The sequence below is a fragment of the Indicator indicator genome, chromosome 20 (assembly GCF_027791375.1).
Source record: "Indicator indicator isolate 239-I01 chromosome 20, UM_Iind_1.1, whole genome shotgun sequence".
Classification (NCBI taxonomy): domain Eukaryota; kingdom Metazoa; phylum Chordata; class Aves; order Piciformes; family Indicatoridae; genus Indicator; species Indicator indicator.
In genome coordinates this window covers 15,419,574-15,441,604 of record NC_072029.1, presented here as the reverse complement: position 1 = coordinate 15,441,604, position 22,031 = coordinate 15,419,574, and the positions used below count along the sequence as shown (strand labels likewise).

Below are 22,031 nucleotides of genomic sequence, written 5' to 3'. Positions count from 1 at the left end.
GGGTGGTGAGACGCTGGAATAGGCTGCCAGAGAAGCTGTGGATGCCACCTCCTGGGAAGTGGAAGCCAGGTTGCATGGGGCTTTGATCAGTCTATTTGAAGGTGTGCCTTCCTGTGGCAGTGGGGTAGCACTCAGTGATCTTTAAGGTCCCCTCCAACCCAAACCATTCTATGATTCACATCTCAGGAGCACTTCTCCTTTTTCAGAAAGAGACAGAATCATGCCTAGTGTCAAAGTAAGCAGTAAAGATTGAATCATGCACCCCACTTGCTGAGACTCCTGCTTATCTTTTATGTACTTAATGGCAAACACATTTTTCCCACATTGAAAGTACTTGGCTGCTGTTGTTAGAAAAACGTCAGAGCAGCCTATAATATACTGCCCATGGTTATTCTGATTGACTGGATGTAATGTGCTCTCATTGCTTACTTCCTGGAGGATGCTTTTCCAACCTTGCTGTTGGCATCTTGCAAGTGTGTGCACAGGTGGCTGTTGCCAGGATTTTTGGCTGTATATTAGTGACTGGAGGCCCCAATCAGGAGTGCATCTTCTTAGTGCTAGACATCAGCCAGACATGGTGAGGCAGTCCTAGCAGGGAGGTTGTGGCTAAATGAGAAGAATAAAGGTTGAAATTAGGAATACAGGATATTCAAGCAGCAAGGAACGCTGAGATACAGGACACTAAAAGACACATTTTTGGAAAGACACATAGGAAGTTGACTGAAAAATCTGACAATCAAGCCCTGCTCTGCAAGGTGCTTCCCCTGCATCAGTGGCAAAATAGTATTTGTTAACACTTATCCTGAAGGGCAATAGTGGCTAAATTAGCCAAGGCTCTGAATGACGTTTTCAGAATGGCTCAGGCATTTGGAAACCTGCCACTTGGTGAAAGCCAGAACCACCATGTGCCTAGCTTGCATCTGAGCATGGTAGATAGGCTTTTATCTCAAAAGTCCTTGTGAAAAATGCACTAGTAACTAACAGCTAATAGAGTAGTAATAAAATAGAGTAATACTGAAGCACATGTTTTGTTACATGTTTTACTAGTAACATTACAGAAGCTCTAGGCTCTTTCAAAGTCTAATATTGAATTTAATGACCTAGAACTAATAAGTTTTATTTGCTATGCTGAAAAAAATATCATTGTGTAGTAACTGAGGTAATTTATTTCAGTTTACCTTTAGTAATAATGCTCAGATCAACAATACTTGGACAGCCTACATGCCCCAAGTCTGTTCTGTGCAGTGCAAATCCATTGTGTGTATTGATAAAAGCATTGATGCATTTCAAATGATGCAGATGTGTGGAGGAAATGAATTATTTATAGTTTGCTTTGCATGGATATTAAGAACTCTGTCGGTGCTAATATTTTTCATTGTGAAAAAGGTTTGCCTTAAGATGCTGCTTTGACAACCCTTAAGACTAAAATTGTTCTGCTAGAAAGCCACAACGTGGGTAGCTGGAGTGCAGGCTTCTCTGGGCTGCTCATCCACAGGCCAAAGAGACTGACTGCTTCCAAGCAACTGTCTGAATTGTAAGGAAGCAGGAGCCTTTCCTTTGGCAAGGTTTGGCTGTTGACATGAAAGAAAACTCATCTTTCTGTTTCTAATTGGAAGAACAAAGTTGTCTTTTGCGGCTGGTGTGGTTTGCAGTCTTGTGCATGTTTGGAGACTGCATTAGGAAGGAGCTACATCTCCATGCAGGCACCCTTGAACCCAGGTGCTGCCAGATGAGGCTCACATACTTGCCTCAGTTCTTCTGTTACATGAATGTAAGCTAGAAACTGCTCAGAGGTGGTTTTGTGAGTGTAAATCTGCTGAAGGTGTAAAGAAAATTGGATTAATTTGATAAGGATACAAGGTAAAGAGATACCAGGTAATTAATTTCAATATATTTTAAGTACATGTTAAAAAGGCTTAAATGAATGGGTATGCTGGTCTTAATGGTTTAAAGATAACTTGTCCTCCTCCAATTCTGGTGTGACAAACCTCATGTCCTACCTCATGGCAGCTTGTGTCTGCAGTGCTTTTGTGAGTTCTCAAACATTCTTGAAACATTTCGTAAGACACACAGGAAGTTACATGGAGCACTGCCACAATGAGAAAGAAGAGAGGAGAATGTTAAACCATTTGAGCCTTAATTTTGATTTTTGGAGTCTATCCTATCATTTTCAGAGATTTCTGTGTGTCTGTGCAGTGATGAGAAGTTGCCCTGCTCCTGTCTTTCAGCTGCTGGGCAACTGCCGAGATTCAGCAGTGACAGTAACCTATTGGCTAAAGACAGGAAACCTGGGAACTAATGGCTTTTTAACACACTGTAGTAGGCCATGGAGTAGAGCATTTCTGCCATGCAGCTGTTTTGTTTATTACTGCTAGAGAGAATGAAGCAAGAAATCAATTTGGCTCTTTTAAAAATTAATACAGTATGCAGGAGCAAGCTGGGGAAAAGCTCCGTCCCTTGGCTTCAGCAGTGCCTCGGTGCCTAGCTCCTCTGCAGGGCTGGGGTGCTGCTGTCAGACTGAGAACATCGTCCTTTCACATGTGTGACCACTTCTGAATTTAGAGAAATGTACTTGTGAGAAATACTGCACCCTAGCAAAGCAGAAGTAATGCTGTAATGGTCAGACAGGAGGTTTGGTTTGTGAGGGTTTTGAGTAGATTAACATCTTGAGGAGGTCAAGATTTTTTTATGTGCTTTTATGTGCTTATGTGCCTCCATAGGTAATGTAATTTCTCTAAAGCCTGCTGTACTCTAACCACTGTCTTGTGTGTCACTGACTGCTGTTGAGCCTCTGAGTCAAATGTCCTCTTGAGGTACCAAAATATGATTTTAGCTTTCCTCTCAAAGAAACTCAGAAGCAAGGCAGTGCCTCTTGCCTTTACCATGTCTGCTAGTGAAGAGCAGCTTTGGGGAATAATTTGAAGATAGAACAGGTGCATGAAAATTAAGACCACTTGGAGTTTCTTTGTGTTATATTTGTTTGCAGATTTGAAGTAAAAATCCATGGCAATTAAGTAGAAACTGCCCTCTTTGCTCCTCCCCATGCTTTATGTCATACCAAGGTGCACAGCAGTGTTTCTATGCTCTGTATTGTTGGTGGCAATCACAAAGCTGCTAAATTCAGTGCTGGGTCCTTCCAGCCAGCCAGACACACTAGAACTGCACCCAGTTCACAGTGGGGGAGCCTTTTGATTTAAAAAAAAAAAAAAAAAAAAGGAGCAGGAATGGAAATGGCAAGGAAACAGCATGCTGCCATGGGGAGCAGCTGCATCCATGGGGGACTTTTGAGGAAGCAGCTCACATCTGTGATGCTTCTGCTGCTGGAAGAAAAGAAACACACACAGCAGTTCTGCCTATGTGCTTAATGCTTTGAATCCAGGTAAAAAAGAGTTTTTGTTGTTGTTTTATTTTTTTTTTCATCTTGTTCAAAGTGGTTTGAAATTAAAACCCACTGCTCTCAGAACCAAAGGAAAAGCACTGGTTTTACAGGGGTTTAACTGGGAAAGAGATTAGACGTTCTCTCAATGGGTGTTAAAAATCCAGGTGAACAACTAAGGGTATAGTGTGATGCTGATAGATATGCTTCCCTAGTTGATTCCTGCAAAGCAGGTAATGCTGAGATCCTAGCCCCCAGGGAAGGAAGAACTGCTGTGACAATTGTCCTCGATAAGCCTTTAAAAGCATGGCCATAATTACAGCTCAACGATGATTTTGTGCTGAAATCAAGTTTGGCTTTTTTTCCCCTCACCTATTCATAAGAGTATAACACAGGGAAGAGGAGGGAGAGAAACAAAGCAAGCCATACTCCTGGGTGATGGAACAAGCTGGATTCAGTAGAGCTTGATGGTCTTCTTCCTTGCCCAGGAGGTTAACAGTGTCTCACTAAGGAGAGGGTTGCTTTGGCAAGGAGCAAGAAATGTATTTCATTTAAATCCAGCACCGCTGAGAAAATCTGGTCAGAGAGAGAGGGAACTCAGTTTTGAACTGTAGGTGAGCAAGATCAAGAGTGAGGGTTGCATGAAGTTGCTGAAGATTTCCCTAATAATCAGGCTAGTGTAAGAGTAGAAAAGTTTTGGGAAAGAGATAAGCACTTCAGAAAGAAACAGAAGGAAGAAATGAGATGCATAATTGCAGGATATGCTGGGCAAGACACACATTCAAGGGAGGCTTGTAAAGGGATGATGGAGAAAGGAGAGCCCTAATTGTTTGGGTCTCTTGTTAAGCAGCTGATCCTGATTACATACTGCTGGTGCTTTCAGTAGTGAGTTCCAGAAAGGTTTGTGTCTTTCAGTACAATTAATCTTTAGGTACCCTCTATTCTGTAGGAGGCAACTTGCCTCTTCTTTTTTTTTTTTTTTTTCCCATTTTGCACAACATCCTGCCCAACTTTGATTTCATTCTTGAAGCTTTTTACTAGGTGCAAAGCACATTTTTGTAGCTTTCCCTGATTTTGCCCCTGGCCACTTGTTAAACATGGAGTGCTTACCAAGGATTAATTAGAGCAGTATGTATTCTTCTACTTGATCCTTTTAATGGACATTAAGTAAATATGCATGGAGATACCATACTTTAATAAATTGGAGATAGGAAATACTGTATTTCTGGTGATTAAACTTTATATCAGATATTTGTAGTTGGAAATTTTGCAGATAAAGATTTACTTATCTAAGAAAGATCTCTGGTGAGTTTGGATCTCCTGACTGTATTAAGCTGTTCAACATATAAGAAGCAGTTGTGTTGTTTTTTTTTTTTTTTTTTAATTAGAAGAAATGGTACTGGACTTACATAATTCATTAAAAGAACTTTCAAATGAGATAATTATCATTGATCAAGGGAATATAATTAGACTTTAGAATGTAGATACACAAATTCTTCATCAGGGAAAATTCAATTAAGAAAAGAGAAAAGAGCGAAAGTTTGCCCAGTCCAAAATCCTGTTTCCATTGGAGGCAATATGTATGTGCAGAAGGATGAGTGAGAGGGCAGCAAGCTTCACACGCTTTTTATGCCAGGGAATTACTATATCCTATTGTAATTTTTTTATTTACTAACTCCAAATGTTTTTCTCTCCCAAGTCACTTGCCAAGTGTCTTCCAGAGACTCTTGCATCCACCATGTCCTTGGTCAGCTAGTTTCACTGGCATAATACCTGTTGCGGAGAGAGTTGTTAGCCATTGGAATGTGCTGCCCAGGGAGGTGGTGGAGTCACCATCCCTGGAGGTGTTCAAGAGGGGATTGGATGTGGCACTTGGTGACATGGTTTAGTAGTCATGAGGTCTTGGGTGACAGGTTGGGCTTTGGTGATCCTTGAGGTCTTTTCCAACCGTATTGAGTCTGTGATTCTGTGATTCTGATTCTGTAAATGATAAACTGCTTCCTCTTGCTTTACCTGGGAGCTCGTTTTTATTTGCTTTGCCTGATGGGTGTTCAATACTACTTGGGATCATCCTTGTCCTTTCTCAAGTGTTTTCCACCTCTAATATCTAACACTAATCAAGTGTTTTCCACCTCCCATCTTAGAGAGGATGGGAGCTACGCACAAGGATTACACTGGTGTATTGGAGTTGGTTTCTCAAACATGTTCATATTCTTTCAGTTTTATGGTGCTTTAAGGCAAGTGCATACATCTAACATGAGTTGTTTGAGCCAAAAAAAACCCCCAACCCCCCCCCCAAAAAAAACAACAGGAGATTTTGCACTGTGTTAAAATCTGTAGGTCCTGGTACCAATCTATACCACACTGAGTGATCATGGCACCATAAAATCCTGGGATATAGATCCCCAGCAGAACCTTCACAGCTTTATGTGAAAGCAGCGCTGTGTCTATTGACATGCTCCTGAGCTTTAAAGTGGATTACTTTGCTGACATCTCTTTCCATTGCCAGTAATGAAGAATACTCTCTGATAGAAAATAAGGTGATTCTGTAAGTGAGCCTGGGACAGAAGTGGCCTTGCATACTGAGAAAGAGTCCTTGATTACCAAGGTATGACACCTCTTAAAAGCCACTTCTAGTCTCATACTTAGCAGAAAAAGAACTCAAGGTAAGACAACATGTATTAAGAGATGAAAGAAGAAAAGCAATATGCAGGGGAAAAGAAGGAAACAACTCCCTACAACATTTGATTGATGGAGGAGAAAAAGAGCTGAACAAGTAACCAGATTCGTGTATGGCTGGGCAGGAAGTTTGCCTTCTCTGCACTGCCAGCTGGATATGGTGCCAAGTTTTCATTTCATTACTTGACTTACAGTCCCAGCTTCTGGGGACAGGTGACTTACAAATATACTTACTTTGATTCAAAAAGAGAATGAAATACATCTTAAAATGTTTAGTACTGAAAGACATTCTTAAAATTATATCTCAATGGCCCTTCAAAAGCTAAACGTACTTGAAAGGTAAATGAAAAGAATCCAACGTTTAATTTCCTTAGAAAATGTGATTTTTAAATATCAGCTGCTTTTGAAGCCTTATACCTGATTTTTCAATGCCTAAAATTTAGAATAAATCACAAAATCAGTTTTAGGAATAATCACCTTGAGCACTACAGTAAGTTTGGGCCACTCCATCCAAAAGAGATAGATTGCAGTGGGAATAGACATGGTCGAGAAAAGGATAAAGATCATTAGAGAAGCATGAAAATGCCTGATAAAAAGAGTTGTCCTGAGTAACAAAGAAATTATGTAAGGATAGAAAATAAAGAAAAATATGAAGCAGTAACATTCTTTTCATTGAATAAAGCCATATTTTGCTTTTAATGCTACCTGCTGAAGGTTGTTAATGCATTGAGAACCTATTGAAAGATAGTTTTGAAAAACAAATGACCAGGATTGAAGAAAGGACCAGTCATTCTTTTGATGTAACCATTTTTCAACCATTGCACTTAAACCAGGAGTTTTGCCTCAGCACCTACCTCAGCCTGTCTGCCCTCTTGCCATCAAAGGACTGCTGATTCATGACCAAGGCAATGAATGATGCACGATGTGGGTTCATTTATGGAGAAAGGAACAGGAATTACAAGTGAAAGTACTTCCAGGATAATTTCCAGGGTGTGGAATGAGGCTCCCTGCAGGAGCTGGCCCAGTCACTGCAGGCAAACCGTTCTGAGATGATAAGGGAAAGGTATTTGCTTAGCTGACACTACTTTTTTCATTTCCTTCCTCATCAGTTTAAAAACAATGTGACTGTGTTATAATTGCAAACTTCTCCTCTAATAGCAGCTCCTTTGCAGTTGGGCATGTGGTGACTCTGTTCTCCTCCAAGTGCCATTCCTTGCCAGATCTGCTGCCCAGCATCACGTCTGATGATTTATGAACAGTCCTTTGCAAGTGTTTCCATTGGCTCTGTAATATGGTGCCCTCTTGTGACCAGTCCAAAACCAGTAGTCGTGCACTGGGTAACCCTTATGTGTAGGATGTTGGATTTCGTGTCTTAACCACCTTGCTTTTCAAAAGCCTGAAAACAAGGTTTGATGGCCATGGCTCTGCCAAACTTCTTTTACAGTTCAGCACGGTCATACTTCACCAGGCACATTTGAAATGATGGAATAACATAAAAGGTGTATTGAAACATTGCTCATAAAGGTAATTGCAACTTCATCCAACCCTGTATACACAGCAAATTTGCTTGCTAATATACACAGCTATCTTGTTCAGTTTGTACTGAAACTTCAGTACTCTGCCCATGATAATAATAAGGAATAAAACCACTTCATGTGTTCTTTCTCTCCATCATAGCTGCCAACAAGTGTGATTTGTCTGGGGGCAAAAGGAAGAGGCAAGGAAATACACAGAGGAATTAAGGAAGCAAGTCGTGAGGTCACATTTTAATGAAAATTTATTCATGGATTCCTTTTCTCCTCAGTGTCAAGTGGATTATTACATTTATCTGTAACACTCTGGGTTATGCACTCCTCTGTGTGAAGCTGTACTAAATGAGGCAGATAAAACCAGGTGCATTTGGCAGAGAAGAGAGAGGTTGCTGAGTGATGCTTCACTGGCCTGGGGAACAACCAAAGAGTGCTTGGAGTAAATGTACCTGCACAGAGCAGGCAGGGTGGAGACAGTCAAGCAGGAATGGTAGCTTGGGCTCTCACAAGCTATCACCTACTATGGCAAAAGCCCTGGAGGTTTTATTCTCAACAAAAAAAAAAAAAAATCTGTGCCCTGTGTGTTTGGAGCTGTGTATCCCACACCAGTCCCATTGAGGAGCTGGGATAAGCTACCTGTTGTCTGCATTTTGTTTTGCTGTTCAGACATATGGTTAGACCATGAAAAATACATAGATAAAGACATCAGGAAACATTTCCTGGGGAATTTGTTGTTCAAGGTTTAATTACTTTTGGCCTGTGCTGAATGTAGGAAGTTACTGGCAGAGAATCCAAGAGATAGCTGTAATCTGGTCCAGACCTGTGGTCATTGCACTTCTCCTCCTGCAGCATCTAGGGTTTGGAGAGCACATGGCAAGAGTGCAACTGAACAGGAAGAGAGAATGGCAGAGAATTTTTGAGGAAGATTTCTCAGCTCTGCAGCAGGCCAAAGTCAGCTCAGCATGCTGGAAAGTCCCCAGCTGCTGTCTGGGGAGAAGAGAGAGAAACTGAGGGCAGCAAGCAGTAGCACCTTCTTTTTTTTTTTTTTTTTTTTTTTTTTTTTACTGTTGTTGTTGTGTTAAGAATTTGCAGCAGTTTTGTAATTGGAATGATGTGTCCTGAATGGAGTCAAAATGGATTTTCTCCAGAGGATTTCTCATTCATTTTTTTCCTAATTGCAGAGTCTCTTTTCCCTCTCCTGCCATGTGTTATAAAAGCAGACAGAAGCAGGGAAGAAGAGTTATTTGAAGTTGAAACAAGTTCTCTGTTTCTCACATAGGCTGCAGCTTTTCATGCCTGTGCCACTGCACCATGATCTGAGCCTGCAGAGTTCCCAATTGGGGCACTTTGAAGTGGAGTTCAGTCTCACAAATGAGAGGCAGCAGCAGAATTGTACCTGGTTTCAAATTTGGGACTGAAATTTCAAAGGTGTGCTCTGCCTTGGATTTCAGGCTTGGTGCTGAGATTTTTCTCACAATGAGATTGAATAAGGTTTTTGTGGTTTTTTTTTTTTTTTCTTTTTTGAGTATGGATCTTGAAAGATTTAGAATTAGACATAAAGGGGAAACAGATTGACATTACTGATTTTTTTAGTTTTAAGTTTTCCCAGGATTCAGCCTTCTTCAAGCTTTTGACAAGTTAACTTAGAAGCCTGCTAGAGATGCATACTGATATGGGAATATTCCTGAGCTATAATTGTTTTATTTTACTGGTACTACTGTAAAAGTGCTTATATTGATGCATCAAGTGCAACTGCATTGAGGTGATGAGCAATTAAAACCACTTCTTGCATAATAAAGCACATTCTATCATGCTGGATTTAATATACCAACATAATGTGTTATACAGCATTTAGCTAAATTACAGTAAATCACCTATTTAAAGAAGTTTTCCTTCTGAGCTTCTCATGTGAAAAAAAAAAAAAAAAACAACAAAAAAACCCCACCTGCTGCAAACAGTAAATGATAATGACCTATAATGCCAGAAAGATAAAAATGGGATTTCAGTTGTCTCCTGGAATTAAAGGCTGTAGTGATATTGTTAAAGGCAAGCTGTTCTCTGTCCCCTGTTGCTCCCTTGCATCAGCATCACAAAGTATAACAGACTCCTACGTATTTCTGCACTGCAGAGTGGCAGTGCTCAAGAAAAAGGAGTTTTTGGTGAGGTCAGTTGGCTTTAAGATAAAAAACAGGGTGGTATCAGGAGGCTGTGATAAGCTAGAGGTCCAGAGGCCTAGAGGAACCATCCCTAAGGATGGTAATGTTGTGTGCATGCTGGGGGTGAGGGCTGTGACATGCCCAAGCCCACCCAAGGTACACACTCACTCCTTTCCCCATCTCTGGTCTCCATCCACTGTGTTAGGGTTCACCTTCAGAAAACTTGTTGAGGGGCTAAACAAGCAGATTTGGGTTTATTTTAATTCAAGTGACTCACCCTCAGGTATTTTTCCAAGTGAATACAATTGTGCTGTGTGCTGTTGTGAGTCTGAAAACACCAACTGTGAAAATCCATCTGTCCTACTGCTGCAGTCTTCCTGCCCTTTGTCTTGGGTAAGTGCTAACCAGTTGTGTTTGATCAATAACTGCTCAGGAGGACTCCAAGAAACCCTTGGCTGGTTCAGATGCTGCTGTTGCTTCAGCAAAGGGGTCTCAGCCTGATTCTTTAAGGGTTTCTAACCTCACTGTAAAGCCTATCAGATGCAAACTGCCTGTCAGATGCTGTGAGTCACACCCAAGGTCATGTCTATCAGAACCTTCCTACTGCAGTGGGAATGAGAAATAACAGCACAGTGCCCACTCCTCTGCCACTTGCTGTGCCAATGCAGAGCTCCATCCCAGCAGCACACATGGCCAGGTGCAATGTGACCTTGATTCCCTAGGAGCTGTGCAGGCTTTCTCCCACAGGGTGTGCTACTGTCTGCTCTCCTGACATGCCATAATTTGTTTTCCAGCCTTGCTGATCATGCTGGTGTCCGGGGGCTCATTTATTTGATATAGTTCAGAACAACTTCAGGACTTACATTTCCTGTATTCACCGGTCTCTCTTAATCTTAGGGATTGAGAATAATAATTCCCCTGATGCTAACTTTCATCAGACTGAGACTCATTCAATTATCTTCCACGTCTGTTGATCTGAAACTACAGAACTTGAGAAGTTGCTTTTTCCTCTAAGTACTAAATGACTGGAGCTGTCCTATCAGTTGTGAATAGTTTCTTCTGCTTTTCTTTAACTCTTACTGCTGACTTGCTGCATGTGAATTTTGTAGGTTTTTTTTTTCCCCTCTACTTTCCATTAATCAGTTGCTAAAGTGATAGAAAATTACAATTTCATTTAAATTTATTTTTTACAGCTTATTCTTTCCTCTCTTTATCACATAGTTCTGCTTTCTGCTTTCCACAATCTCTGACAAATAATGAAAATTCTTCTCAAAAGCATGCAAATCTTGCTGTCACCTTATATACCAGTCTGTCATCTCTGATACTGTGTATTCACATCAGAGAAGCTGTACAGCCCTAAATTCACTGATGCTAATGCAGATGTGTTCCTGTAGCTGGATGTAATTCCTTCAGCTTCATCATACTGCCAGCACTCAAACTTATTCCTTTTAGAAGTAAAATTGCCCCAGATGTTCTTGTCCACTGTGATGAGCTCTTTAGTCTGGTGCCCAGGCTGACACACAGCAAAGTAAAAAGAATCAATATTAGCTCAGGCAAGTGCTCCTGTAGCCCAGTGTTGGGTCTGCAACCATAGCAATAGTTGATGCTATGTTGGACATGAGCTGATGCTGCGTTGGACATGAGCCTGACCCTTTTAGTGGTCCATAATGAAGCAGCTCTGCATTGGGAATGATAGATGGCATATCCTGCCTACTTCCTTTAGAATCTTTCAGTTTATCAGTTGCCCATGAATTTTTGTACTCCCTTGGTTTATGTTATGGCAAACAGTTTGTGCTGTCTTGCTCTCTTGATGGTGTCCAGCATTTTGTAGTATGGTGTCTGGCTGCATATTGAGCTGATGACTTGGAGTTCCTAAATGAGCCAGTGACAGGATCATGATCTTTCTTCTGTTTCAACTGCCAGTTCTAGGTTAAGCATCACAGCAGCACCAGTGGGTAAGTTTCCAGAGACCTTGTGCATTTTCTCATGGCAGAACCTTGGAAAGGGGTGGCCTGTTAGTGTGCCTGAAAATGCAAAACCTGTATTAGAGATATACTGTGTGATGCATTCTTCTCTTAAGAATATACTATCATTTTGTCTGGTTTCACCCTAAACAAAGGGGCCAGAGAGCAGAACTGCCAGGCTAGGTGAACCCAGGTGTTTGCTGTCCCTGGCAAGGGCTCAGCAAGTGCAAGGACCATGAAGTTCCTGTCACTGGAGCTGTTTTCTCTGCGTGTGTATTTCCTATCTGAATGTAAGAAAAATGTGTATAAAGAAGCTGGGAAACTCTGACACCACAAACACATCATTGGTCTTGGGTTCTCTGATTTCACCCGTTCTGCTTATCAGGCTTTTAGGAATCTCTGCCAATGCTCCCTCATTCCTCTGTGCTGAGTCTGTAGAGCAGCAAAGCAGCCCCATGATTTCAAGTAATCACTGCTTTTTGTATTCAGTCACTTTTCCATGTGTGGCTACGTATCTGTGTCTACACTCACAGGCACATAATATATTCTACTGACCAGACAATTTCCTGGAAGTTGAAAGAGGGGGAGGAGTTGGCAAGTGAACTCTGCTCTTGAAGAAATGGAATAAATGGCTTCATGCCTGAAAGTTACCATTTTCAGCATCATTTACGCTGAACACCAGCCCCAAAGAAAGGCAGGTATAAAAAATGAGATGCAGTGATGACCTTTATCAGCTGTGGTGACAACTATAAATCAGGCTGCAAATTCTCATCAGCTCACTGGACAGAATTCATTAGAGACAGAGGTTGCTGCATTGCTTTTTGTCCTTGATTGAGGTATGTCCCACTTAAATAAATGCTTTGCACTGGAACAAATCATGCACTTCAAAACAGGAGTCCAGGAATATTATTCATTGATTCTTCTGAGGACTAAGATAATATGGCTTACAGACCAGCTAAACCTCACAGTGTTTTGCTTGGAATATAATGCAGATCAATCTGTTCTTCTTGTAAGCAGACCGATTTTCTGTTCATTAATTCAGAAGTTGTGTTGATGGCTTGTATTGAATATAATAGCAAGATTTACAGCCCTAACAAATGAACACTGTTTCGTTCATTCTTCCTTGTTCACCCCAGAAATATATGCAGCAGATTAGCACCTGATTTTAAACTTTGTTACATCTTAACAAAGGGAAGTCTTTCCTCTCCTACTTCCAACTATGGAACAGCTCTTATGTAATCATCTTGAAGTTTCATGGTTTATTGAAAATGCTATGGTTTTTCTTTCGAGCATAGGGAATGATAAAAGTTTAGTAGCAATGTCATTATGGGCAGTAATGTAACTTCCATCAGTTCATGCAGCTCTCAGGAAACAGCTACCAGATATTAACAGCCCCACAGGCTCATTAGATTAATAAGCTACTTCACCTGTGTACTGAACTTTGAGCTGAGTTTCATTGCTAGTTCTCTTCTGTAATTAGGAAGTACCCTGAGAGGCTTAAAATCATCCAAATGCTGTACTGGTCATATTTTGAATGTGATTTTTCTGTCTAGAAGTTAGTATGCCATTTAATGCCTCCTAATATTTATTTTGGAAAAGGTAGGGAACAGGAATTCATTATTTATCTTCTCCATGCTGTTTATAACTTTTTAGAGTCCTATCCAATTAGTTCTTTCCCAGATTTAAGAATCTTAGTTTGTTCAGTCACAGCCTGCCCTGTACCTCAGCACTGGTTAGACCGCACCTTGAGTACTGTGTCCAGTTCTGGGCCACTCAGTTCACATGCTTGAACATGTCCAGAGAAGGGCAACAAAGCTGGGGAGGGGTCTGGAGCACAGCCCTATGAGGAGAGGCTGAGGGAGCTGGGGGTATTTAACCTGGAGAAGAGGAGGCTCAGGGGAGACCTCATTGCTGTCTACAATTGCCTGAAGGGAGGCTGTAGCTAGGTGGGGGTTGGTTTCTTCTCCCAGGCAACCAGAAGGAGAGGACACAGTCTCAAGGTGTGCCAGCGGAGGTTTAGGCTGGATGTTAGGAAGCAATTCTTCACAGAAGAAGTGATTAGCCATTGGAAGGGGCTGCCCAGGGAGGTGGTGGAGTCACTGTCCCTCAAAGTGTTTAAAATAAGACTGGATGAGGCACGTAGTGCCATGGTTTAGATAATTAGATGGTGTTGGGTGGTAGGTTGGACTTGATGATCTGGAAGGTCTTTTCCAACCTGGTTAATTCTGTGACTCTGTGAAATTGTGTGAAGCAATATTTTAAAGTCCTGAATATAGTCAGGCATGCTTATGGAAATGTCGTGCCCTTAGACACCACTCTGGAACTAATGACAAAATGTTAATACTGACAAAACCAAACAGGAATTGTCTTCATTATTCTGGTCTCAAGTGCAAGTCTTAATTTAATTCAGAAGATGTTGATAACCTTTATTCCATAAAGATCTTAGGCTTGATCTTAGAAAGAAGTTCTTCAGAGAAAGAGAGATTGCCCATTGGAATGATTGGCTGCCCAGGGAGGTGTTGGGGTCGACGTCCCTGGAGGTGTTTAAGAAAAGACTGGATGAGGTACTTAGTGCCATGGTCTAGTTGATTAGTTAGGGTTGGGTGATTGGTTGGACTTGATGATCTTGGAGGTCTCTTCCAACCTGGTTGATTCTGTGATAATTAAAAGAAAGAGATGCTTTGAGAACTTTGCCTGTAATTCTGAAGGGTTGCCGCTGTGATTTGGAACTGAGAATCTTAAGTCCTTAAAGTTATAGAATGGTTTGGGTTGGAATGCACCTTAAAGATCATTTAGTTCCAAGCCCCCTGCCATGGGCAGGGACACCTTCCACTAGACCAGGTTGCTCAAAGTCCCATCCAACCTGGCCTTGAGCACTTTCAGGGAGGAGCCATCCACAGCTTCTCTGGGGCAACCTGTTCTAGTTATTCAGAGAGGGTCATCTGCATTGCAGCAGCAGTTTGGCTTCACAGAATCTCATTCATCCCAGTCTCAGAGAAGATTTTTTTTCCTTCCTACACTTAGATGTAAAGCATAAGGAAAGTTTTCTTTTGACCTTGTGGGTTTTTTTTTTTTATGCTAACAATGTAGCAATCTGAGTGTGTACATTCAGGCAGGTCACCCTCTTGCATTCAGCTCTGGGTAAGTGGAAGAAGGAATGTGACAAATGCCAGTCATGTTGTTTAATGACTATCCTGGAAGCTACTTTAACATCACAGCAATGGCTACATTGAAAAAAAAAAAAAAACCTGTGTTCTTTAGAGGGAAGTTCCCACCAGTACTTTTGGTTCAATTCCATAACTAGGTTCTAACCAAACAGACAGTTTCATATTTCCTTAATGTTCTTTTCTTTTTCTCCTTGCAGATAAAGAATTCATTTACAGAAACCGGAATGGCACAGTAATTCTGAGGAATGTTGAAACTAATAATTCAACAATATTAATAGAAAACAAAAAAATTGTAAGTATTTTCTGTAAGGAGTAGCAGAATTTCATAGTTCTCTTGAAGCTGGATAAGTAAAGCAGAAAATGACTGGAGTTTCAACGTTGTGTGTTGTCAAGGTGAAGTGATACAGTGCTAATACTATGGGCTGTTCAATAACTGATAACATGAAATTGAACTCCAGCTTTTGCCATTATTCTGCAGGCTCAGTTTCTTTCATGCTACAGGATAGTATCAAATAGATACTTGAAGCTAGCCTTGCATATCACATACAATTGAAAGATGCATAATTCTCTTCTTTGCATGCTTAATAAAAAAGAAAACTGACATAATTTACTTTCTCTTGGAAGCTTTCCCCACATTCCTCCGTGCAAATACTTATTTTTGCTGAGTTTTCTCACCTAATGGTTGACATGTAGTTTCAGTATTGTTAATGAATAGTGTTGATGAATGGAAGTGGAGTTGCTTAGGAGAGAAACCCTAAGAAATTATTGGGAAAGTAAGTTAATAGGTGGCTATTAAAATGGATGAAAAGAAATTAAATTCACAGCTGATACAGAATATTATTTATAATGATGAAAGTGTTTTGCAGCACTGTATTTTTATAATAGATGAAGCTGGTGTTATAGAGGTTGGTAAAGGAAATATCAGAGTGTTTTCAGTATTTCCTGTGAGAAGTTAATTTTCCAAAGTAAAATACACTTAGGTTTGTTCCAACAATGAGATATAAATCATGTCATCCTGATACAATTGTCACTTATGCATTGCCTGCCTATGATTTTGATTAACTTGGGGTGGTTTTGTTGTACTGTATCATTGCAAAACTACAAAAGCAGAGGATGGCTAACAGACTTCTATTCATGACTCAAGAGCTGCAGAAAACAGCTTTAGAAACTCAAAGGTAAATGTAAATCTGTAAGAAAATAATTAAACCACATTCCAGGTTGATTTTATTTTGCAGTATGAGTATATGACTCATACATACAAAGCTTAAGTATAGTATTCATTCTTTTTTAATGAGACAAAGAATTTATCACTGAATTATTATGGCAGGACCCTACCTTAAACTTAAGATGCTGCCAATTAACCTTCAACCTTTGCTACACCACATAAGCAATCCTCTTTTACCAGAACCTAACACCTTTCTTTTCAGTTCTGCTAAGGGTCAAGGAATCCAGGTCTGTTGAAGTCAAACTTCTTCTATTTGGCCTCTGTTTATTCCTCTGTTTTTTAGTTTTTGTAAGAAAATCAATGTTACAGAGAATCCTGCTTTTTACTGCCATGACCTCCCTGCTGCCTGTCCTACCCTTGCTTCTTTGCCCTCTCAGTAAATAAATCTGCAGAACATCACCTCTACATTAATCCAAAAGGTCCTGATGCAAAGAGCCCCTGTCACATCTCATCCAGGCATGTTTTCTTTGTTCTTTTCTTTCCCAGCCCAGGGTCAGAAAAACTTTTGCTAACTTGGCATGTTTTCCTTTCTTCATGTTATTAATATAGCATAAAATAAAATCTGTCTTCATGCTGACACTGCTGGCTCTCATACTCCCCTGGTATCCTCCATTCCAATCCATGCTGGCCCATCAGCTCATTAGGTTGCCCAGAGAGATGGTAGATGCCCCATCCCTGGAAATTTTCAGGGTCAGGTTGGACAGGGCTCTGAGCAACCTCATCTAGTTAAAGATGTCCCTGCTCACTGGAAAGGGATTGGACTAGATGACCTTTAAATGTCCCTTCCAACATGAACCATGCTGTGCTGCTATGATCAGTCACCTCTGCCTGTGGCTGTCCCTGATTTCCCCATGCACCACCTCCAGCCTTGCTAGCCTTGGGGAGGACTCTCACAGAGGGATGCTGTGCATTTTCCTGCAGCCCAATTTTGTCCTTCCATTTTGCTTCCTGCGAATGTCTCAAGGACTTGCATCTAATTTCTTAGGTGAGATTTAGAAGGCAATGGATGAGTGACATGTAAGTGGCACCTCTCTGACCTTGTTGCCATGTGTGCCAGCAATGTATTAGGCTGAAACACACTGGAAAGAAGAAATGTCTGCACTATCCAAATGATAAGTGGAGCAGGGAAAAGGCAACTCCTGACAGATCTGAGTTGCTTTGCCATCTTTTCTAGTTTGTAAGACTTACAGACCCCAGGCAAGGTACATCTGGAAAAGTATATCACCATAGCAACTTAAAGACCTTTTTTAATTGGGGAAAATGAGGTAGTTTTCCTCAGTGTTGTCTTAACTGGGAGAAGCAGTGGTGTCTCATTATCCTAATTTGCTGCAACAGGTATTTCCTGTTTGGTATCTCCTGCATTTAGTCCAGTGGCTGCAGGGAATGAGAAGGAATTAATAATATTGCATTTATCAGAGCTTTTTACTACTAGTTGCCCACAACTGCCCCTCCAGCATTTCTGTAGTAAGTTTGTAAGGAAAATTCTGGTTTTTTTGGGACAGATTCCTTCTCTGAGTCACAATGCAGTTATGCTTTCTCTAATGGGATCGTGTAAGTGCCTACAAAACACTTCTGTGTTTTGAAAACAGATGTGATATATTATTTTTCAAGACACTTAGTCTGTTAGTATGCTTTATCATTAGAAGGATGTTCATAACAATTGGTTCTAGATGTCATTGTCTTGAAAAGCAAAAACTATTTATTTTAATGTTTGATTTCTTTTCTAGGTCTCCTTAAAGGCTGTTCGATATGAAGTGTCACCTGACCGGGAATATGCCCTTTTTGCTTTTAATGTTGAACCTGTAAGTACATAGATTTGATTTCACAATGCACAGCCAGTGGCAAGCTTTTTTTTTTTTTTTTTCCCCTTTCCCATCTTTTCCTCACTTCTACACTAGTAAGATGATATTTTACATTAATTGCTTCCTATGAAACAAAGACAGAAAGCTCTCACTTAGATATTCGGAGAGCATGTCATGCTGCCATCTAGGAGAGGAGAAAGGTATAAATTACACCATAGAGGAAACACTGTCATTGCCAACATTTTATAGTCTTTCAGAGGGGGAGTGTAAGGATATGTCTTTGCTACAAGGATTTCTATTCCTCTTCTGTGATTTTTTTTTTTCCATGGTGCCTTTTTCAGTCACACTATAAATTTCTTCCCCGGCACAAAAAGCAACTGTCAGTGTCTCCCACATCTGAAATAATGCATTAATTATGGTGCCACTGTTCCCAGTGCTGCAGTTAGAGTTGAGCTATCACTTTCATTATAAATCCTTTTCTTCAGAGGATTAGGTATAAATCACTCATTAGAAATCACTGCTGGGTTACGACTAAGTGTTTAGATTAGGGCAAATTTTCAACCAAACTTCAAAAGAGAAAAGTGTAATGAGTCATTTTTAAATGATGACTAAAGAATCAAACATGTGGGAAGCAGTTCTTCAGCATGAATAATGTTAATTTTCTTTTTAAATTCTACTGGTATAAGACCCCAAATGTTTGAATGATAGCTGTGCTGTACTACTTGGGTAAACTGCAAGCCCTATATATTTTGTTTCCATAATCTAGAATTGCTCCAATTCTTCAAAACAAAAATAATACATTCACCAGTGACTGCAATTCTTCTTCCATAAAATAAATCTAGTTTCAGCTGCTAGCCAAAGGAAATTTGTTGGTCCTTTAGGTAGTAGAGGTTGTGACTCTGTTGCTCATCTTATTTCTCTGCTGTCATCTTTAGAGTTATTCCTGACTCACATGGTATAAAAGTCAAGAGAACCACACCTGGTGCTAGAAAAAGTTCAAATAAAACAGTATCAGAAACTTTAGGGGTAACTCCTAAAGACATTTTAGCTTGGAAGTCATTGCTGGTGCAACTTCAGTTAGCCAAAGCTTAGGAAAGCTCTAAATGGAGATGGGTGTGGAAGTGTTAAGTTAAATCTAAATGTGGAGAAGGCAGCCTAATGGCCATGGAGCAATCAAAGCCTTTGCCTAAGAGCCTCCCTGTCTTGTGTGCTAGAGATGTTTTGTAAAATTCAGTTCTTTTAGTGTATATTAGCCTTTGACTGTGCTGACATTGCTCATGTGCATTGTGCAAGTTAGAAGAGCCCTGAGGAGAGAGGACTGCTTCAGATCCTCTGAGATGGAGAGAAAAATGTTTATTACAACAACAAATATAATGAGAGAAACTATTTAATTCCTCAAATGCAGCAGTAAGAAATTCACTCTCAACACCAAAACAACTGTACCCTGGGAAGATCTGCAAGAAGCAAAGTTATGGGGTCTTTTGCAACCCATACTTTGTGTTCAGTCTGCAGAAGAAGCTTGATGTAGGAAATGGAGGAGGATGTTGGAAAGGCATGGACTGGATGTGCTTCCTCTGCATCCTCCTCTCTGCATTTAAGTGTTTGCTGAGCTGTGGCTTTGAAGCAAAACTTTGAGTTTGTGATGCTTAAGATGCCTGGCTGGAGAAGAGAGAGCAGCACATGGTCAAGTGCTCTCTGCTTCATACCACATCTTCTGCTAGAAAGGGAAACCCAAGGTGACAAGCTAGAGACATGCCCTTTGGAAAGATTTATGGATGTGAAACATATTCAGTGTAAGAGAGCACTGCAAATTGTTCAAGTGTTCATCCAGGAGCTTATGGTAGGAAGAATTCAAGACATAGTTTTCTGAAACAAAACAAAACAAAAGTAATACTCTTCCTGCCATACAAAGGATACAAAGATTATATGTGTGGGGATATAGATAGATATACATATTATATATATATATATATACATATTTATATATAAAAGTGTACTAATAGAGGGGTAGCAAGATCCACTCTTTGAGTATTGCATCCGTAAACCATGGCAGGTGGCTCTTCAGTTGCTGAAGTTGCAATAACAATTAAATTAACTTACTCAGCTTGCTTCTCACTTGGTATGCAGACTGTGGCTGCAAATGATTGTGTGTTAGTTAGCTTTTCACATTTTCTGCATTTCAAACTGTATTCTTGGGCAAAACTCAAATGATGCTGTTTTCTGCCACACAAGTAATTGATTAGCAAAGCCTTGGGCAGTTGTCCTTGTTGCAAAGTCAAAAGGAAATTTCAGGAAATGTATTGTTAGAGGACGGTTGTTTGAAGTTAGTCTGCAAATAGTTTCTCGAAACTTCCTAAAACTATGATGCACTTAAAGGAATCAGAAAGTGTTGGTTTTTTTTTGCCATTTAGATGTGTGACATGCTGCCTTCTGTTTCTGAGTATAGATGTTTATATCTTTTTTTTTTTTTTCCCACTATGCAGCTGTGCTGCATTTACATACATGTACAATATCTTAATAGACATCATATGAATTAATCATTTACCTGAATTTTAATAGGAATGGATTCAGCCTTTAATTTAAACACCAGCTAGGAATAAAAATGAAAAACAGAAAAGCTTAGTGTGTCACTCCAATGAAGTGAAGTATTTTAGAGAAGATGCTACAAAGTCATTTCCTGCCAGCAGTAGGTTTCTTCTAAGATTTTTCTATTGATTTGCACAGAAGCATTTCTGTTCAGTGTTGCTCTGGGTAATGGCACTGACACCCACATTGGAATAACACAGCCCTGAACTGGCAGACACCTATTTTGCAAAGGTATTGAGGCAACTAATGTGTGTTTTCCTGTTGTATCACTTCATCATCTTAAAGGGTGATGAATTAAAGCATGTTCCTTAAAATACATTTCTCCCAGGAAGCTTGGCAAGGCAGTTGTGAGACTGACATGGGTACATTGTGGCTAGTCAGGCTGTCAGCTTTCATTTTAAATGCTTTTTTTGCAGTGCTTATATTTACAGAAGTTTAATCTTTCAGGCAGCAATATTCTGGGTAAGCCTTGTGCTAATAGGGAGCTTTTCTAACCTTGAACATAGAAGGTTTGTTCTTTTTCTGGAAAGGTCATAGAAAAGGTGCCAGGCTTGTCTTTAAAACAGTCTTGCAATTTTTCTGTTGTTTATTTGGGGTTTTGTTTCTTTACACTAGAGTGTACATGAGGCTGAAAGCACAAGGTGAAATTTTGGGGATGCATTGAGGATTTCAAATCATCCTTCCACAAAACAAGACTGTGGGGTGCCAGCTCTAGAGTTCAGTAACCTCAAAACACATAGGCAAGCCAGGGGTTAGCCACAGCACCTCAGCAGAAAGAGTGGGGAGTGTCAAGGCTGTCTCTGGTGGTGTCAAACCACAGCTCCTTCTAGCCCATCACATTGCTCCCTGCATGTCTCCTAGGAGTACACTGAGGTCTTTATGGTGTTTGGGCTGGAACCACTTTTCTGGATCTCTGTGGTATCCAAAAGGGATTTTCTAAACACTCAAGCAACAAAACACTTCTTAAATTCAGTGGCATTTCTGCACCTGGGGAGAGTGATGGGGTAAATAATGATAAGTAACCAAACCCCACAAGCTTGTGTAGCTTTCTGCAGTAGTCAGAGTCTATCAGTGGAGTTTGTGTAATGGTGATTAAAACAACAGAGGGAAATAAATGAGAAGAAAAGGGATTTTCTTGAGTGACATGGGAAGACATTAAAGAGAAAATATTTAATTGCCTTTATTATGAATAGCTGACATAATGCAAGAGAGGAAATAAAGTGGCTAAGATTTTTCTTCAAGCTATTTGTTCTTCATTTCCAATTTACCAGTCTATTACTGTGTTTGAGCTAGTTAAGAGCAATTGCACACAGGAAATTCTGCCTGGTTAATATGGGCCAAACTGCTAAGTCTTCTGAACAACAATTAGAGCTTAGAGAGTTCTATACCTGATACAACAGATGCAAATTAAAGACAGTCTTAAAACCATCACACCTATTTTGCTGTTAAAAGAATGCATTTTTATGATGCTGAAAGCTGCAAGGAATTAATCATCACTGTAATTAGCACAGGCCCAACTGTTGGGGGTTTTGGCATATTGCATGTGG

At 40.3% G+C, this 22,031-nt stretch overlaps 1 protein-coding gene across 1 annotated transcript in view; it reads left to right on the top strand.

Moving 5' to 3' along the window:
- DPP6 (dipeptidyl peptidase like 6) overlaps positions 1–22,031 on the top strand; it is a 375,478-nt gene that overhangs the window by 230,506 nt on the left and 122,941 nt on the right. The window contains exons 4-5 of the mRNA XM_054390267.1: positions 15,069–15,163; positions 17,824–17,898. Of these exons, the coding sequence (XP_054246242.1) occupies positions 15,069–15,163; positions 17,824–17,898 (170 nt within the window). The remainder of the gene's footprint in view (positions 1–15,068; positions 15,164–17,823; positions 17,899–22,031) is intronic.